The sequence below is a fragment of the Octopus bimaculoides genome, chromosome 3 (genome assembly GCF_001194135.2).
Source record: "Octopus bimaculoides isolate UCB-OBI-ISO-001 chromosome 3, ASM119413v2, whole genome shotgun sequence".
Lineage (NCBI taxonomy): Eukaryota > Metazoa > Mollusca > Cephalopoda > Octopoda > Octopodidae > Octopus > Octopus bimaculoides.
The window spans coordinates 30,491,909-30,495,620 of NC_068983.1; the positions used below are offsets into that span (position 1 = coordinate 30,491,909).

Sequence of the window (3,712 nt, forward strand, 5' to 3'; positions counted from 1 at the left end):
ATATATATATATATAATGGAATAATTACTGTGAAGCATTGTGTAGAATATATTGCATAAAAGATCGTGTATATATATATGTATATATATATATATAAATGTATATATATATATATAAATGTATATATAAAACTATCTATCTATATGTATATATATGTGTGTGTATATCTACCTGTCTATCTATAAATGTATCCATACATTCATTTTAGTCTTGGTCAAAAGGAAACCAACATTATTATTGCTGTTGTTGCTTTTGTAAATTTTCCTTTCTTAACCCAGTTTTAACAATATTGAAACCTTCTGATGAAGACCGATTCAATATAGTTGTCTCTTCGAACGTCTTTCACTCTAATTTCTGACATATTTTCTGTTTCTTACAAGAGAACTCTATGAAACTACGACACATCCTATTGAGTAACCGCTTCCAAGCATTTAGACTTTATTTTTATTATTTCTTTCAGATTCTGCTAAACTTTGACCATTTTTCCCCATTTCTAATCCTCAAAAAAATCTAGTGCTTTAACTGATTTCTTACGATGAAAAATATTCTTATAGCTATTCACATGTTTGTATATAGCGTTTTGGTGTTGAGATAATAATTTACATAGTGTCCATCAATGAAGGAGAACAACACTGTTGAAAATAATGTCTACCTGCTTGTTTTTTTCTTCTTGTTTTGATTCTAGTATCTCTGTTTTATGTTATTTACGTTTTATTCTGACAAATAGTCAATATTTTTTTGATGTTTGCACCCGGTTTTAGTATCCTAGTAATTAGGTTATCAGATTTATAAACCTGTTTAAATTTTTCTTTTTATCAATAGTCAGTCATATCAGTTCGCTTACAATTTTAATGCTCTTTGCAAAATCCTGAATATCTAAATTTCTACTTGTTTTAGATTTCTTAGACTTTTTCCCTCGGCTAGTAATTCATTGTTATTTAGCGATACAACTATGCTAAAGAATAATGATACCCACCAATAAATTGATTTAATTATTATTAATAGGTTATATTGACTATTTTAATTAATTACGATTGATTCTGTCTACAGTTAAAATACATGGTTCGTAAGCGTAATCCATTTTGAATGTTGCAAAACTATATCAGCAAGAGATATCGCTGTGGTTGAAACAAGAAGGAACTTCTACGTGGTCGCTCGCTCTGTAAGAAATAGCCATCAAACTTTCCTCACACTACAGCCTGGCGTCTTACAACACGACACACTGGATGATGTGGCCCTGGGCTCAATGTACTTGCGAAAATTCTGGTATAGTCATCGTTGGAATGCCTATGCTAAAGAAGTTTGGTTGCTCATAGTTGACGAGGAGTTAAGTATCAACAACAACAGCATTAGTATAATAACTAATTCCTCATATCTCACTGTTATGTTAATGACTTGTAGCAAACAGCGTGTTACAAATAATTTTTAGCTAATTCTCTTTTCGTTCTTATAGTTAATAAATTGTGGCAAATGATTTGTTTACTGCTATAGTTAATTATAACAAGGAGCTAATAGCTTGGGTAAATTTTAGCTGTTACTTGCATTTCACGGTATAGTAAATAACTAAGTTTGTAGCAAAGAATTTTTAAAAATAATTATCTCTATTTCACTGTTATAGCTAATAGCTTTGTTGCAAATAACTTCCAGTTTAATCACTAACATTTCACAGTTATAGGTAATAACTTATAGTAAATAGGTTTCTATTTAATTGCCTAGATCTCAAAGTCATTTACAAGCTAAGAGCTTGTAAATAATTTTCAGTTTAATTACTCACCTTTCACTACCATACCTGATTGCTAATACTCCGTAGCTAATTTTCTGTATATCACTGTTTTTATCCTTTGTTAATGTATTAGTTTTTCCTCACCCTTGTGAACAATGCAGTTTATCTTAGATTCCTTTCACAGCTCTGAAGATGACCAAGAACAAAGTTGGGTAAGGTAATTAATATAAAACAATTAACTCGAACTATTCTCATTTTGTTAGCCTTTGGCGAATAATCTAACAAATTTGCTATACGTTGTCTCAATGATATATATATTCTAAAGAGAATTAGAACTGTTCAAATACCTCCGCTGCATCCATCGTAACAGGACCAGTTTTATTAGGGACTCAACCATGCCTATACACGTCCCAGTGTAAGAAAATTCATCCTCTGAGTAGCTGCACTCTATCCAACACTATCAAGGACGAAAGTAATAGTGATAATGATGAGTATTTGCGTTGTCTTTGCCCGAATGACTACTTTATCGGCCTTTACAGAAGAAATTGTATAAAATGTAAGTATTAGTATTTTCTTTTTACCTGGTTGGATGAAAGGGAATGTCGAACTTGGCCGAATTAGAATTCAGTGCGTTGAGAGACAATAGTAAATATCTCAAATCATTTATGTTTATGATTCTATCGATTTTGCAATGCTCCGTTTTAGATACATTAAAAAAAAATTAGAATCAAATTACGTTTACAACCATTTACGTTGGTCCAGATCATACGACAAGACTCTTGTCCCAAACGTGAGATTAGTTTACAATTCTGATGGTAAGCCAGGTCGATTTTGTCTTTCTTCCTTGTGAGCTCAATAAATATTATACAAGCATACAAACACTGAGGTTAATATTGTGTGGCAATTTATTCACCTCCTTTTCAATACTCATAGCCCCCTCTCCAGAGAGGAACACCGATAAATTGCTTTACTTGAAGGCGATACTCCAGTATAGATCATTCTAATAACTAAAAACACTGAATGTATAAAAGAATAACACCTTTGCCAAAAGAATTTCTTTTTGAGTAAAATCAGTTTGCTGATGGACGTTTAAGCATAATTTTCAGGAAATTAGATAAAATGTATTACATCTTGCTTTCAGTCTTGAAAAGAATATCATTAAAATGTTGGTAAACAGTGAATACTTAACCGCACATGAATATCTTCTAATTAGAATGGAATATTTTGCAACCAGTCAAAAGTGTATTTCGACTGATGAAGTTATAACGAAAACAGAAGATGGCATTCTTTCATATATATATGACATACGTAATGATTTCTTTCGATAAATTATCGAAGTAATTTGCATAAAAATATGAAAATCGTCATAGAAATTACCACAGAAATGGTTTGGAAAACACAGAAATTATCACATTAGAATATAGATTTTGAAACATAATTTCACAAATATTATCATGGAAATTATCATAGAAATGTGAAATTGTCACAGAATTTCTCTCGCTGATCTCTTTGTGTGAAGTATACAACTGAAAAAAAAAAAAAAAAAAAAATTAGCGCAAGATATTTTGAAATTTTGACTTGGTCTAAATACGAAGATTAAATCCTTAATTATACTATTTACTTATTTCCAGTGCCTCATAAATTAAATGACTCATGTTTAACTACATCGCAATGCTCCCTTGCTATTAAAAACAGTGTGTGTAATAAGTCACAGTGTATCTGCCGAGACAAGCATTTTGAAACAGACAGAGGAAGGCTATGTCACTCTTGTGAGTATCATCATTTCTCATTCAATAAATATATTTTACATTATATACGCACATATACTCACCCACATAAATGTATATACGTGTGTGTATATATATATGTGTGTGTGAGTGAGTGAGTGTGTGTGTGTGTGACCAAATGGTTACGACTTTCGCGATATCCTGAGTTCGGTCTTGGGCAAATATGATATTTAGCGTAATGATATATATATATATATATATA

The 3,712-nt window shown here is 31.0% G+C and overlaps 1 protein-coding gene across 1 annotated transcript in view; it reads left to right on the forward strand.

The window, feature by feature from the left end:
• The window catches only part of LOC106868471 (cell death abnormality protein 1), a gene marked incomplete at its 3' end in the record, with an annotated part of 329,389 nt that overhangs the window by 287,931 nt on the left and 37,746 nt on the right, over window positions 1-3,712 (forward strand). The window contains exons 12-13 of the mRNA XM_052966721.1: window positions 2,094-2,279; window positions 3,355-3,492. Coding sequence (XP_052822681.1) covers window positions 2,094-2,279; window positions 3,355-3,492 — 324 coding nt within the window. The remainder of the gene's footprint in view (window positions 1-2,093; window positions 2,280-3,354; window positions 3,493-3,712) is intronic.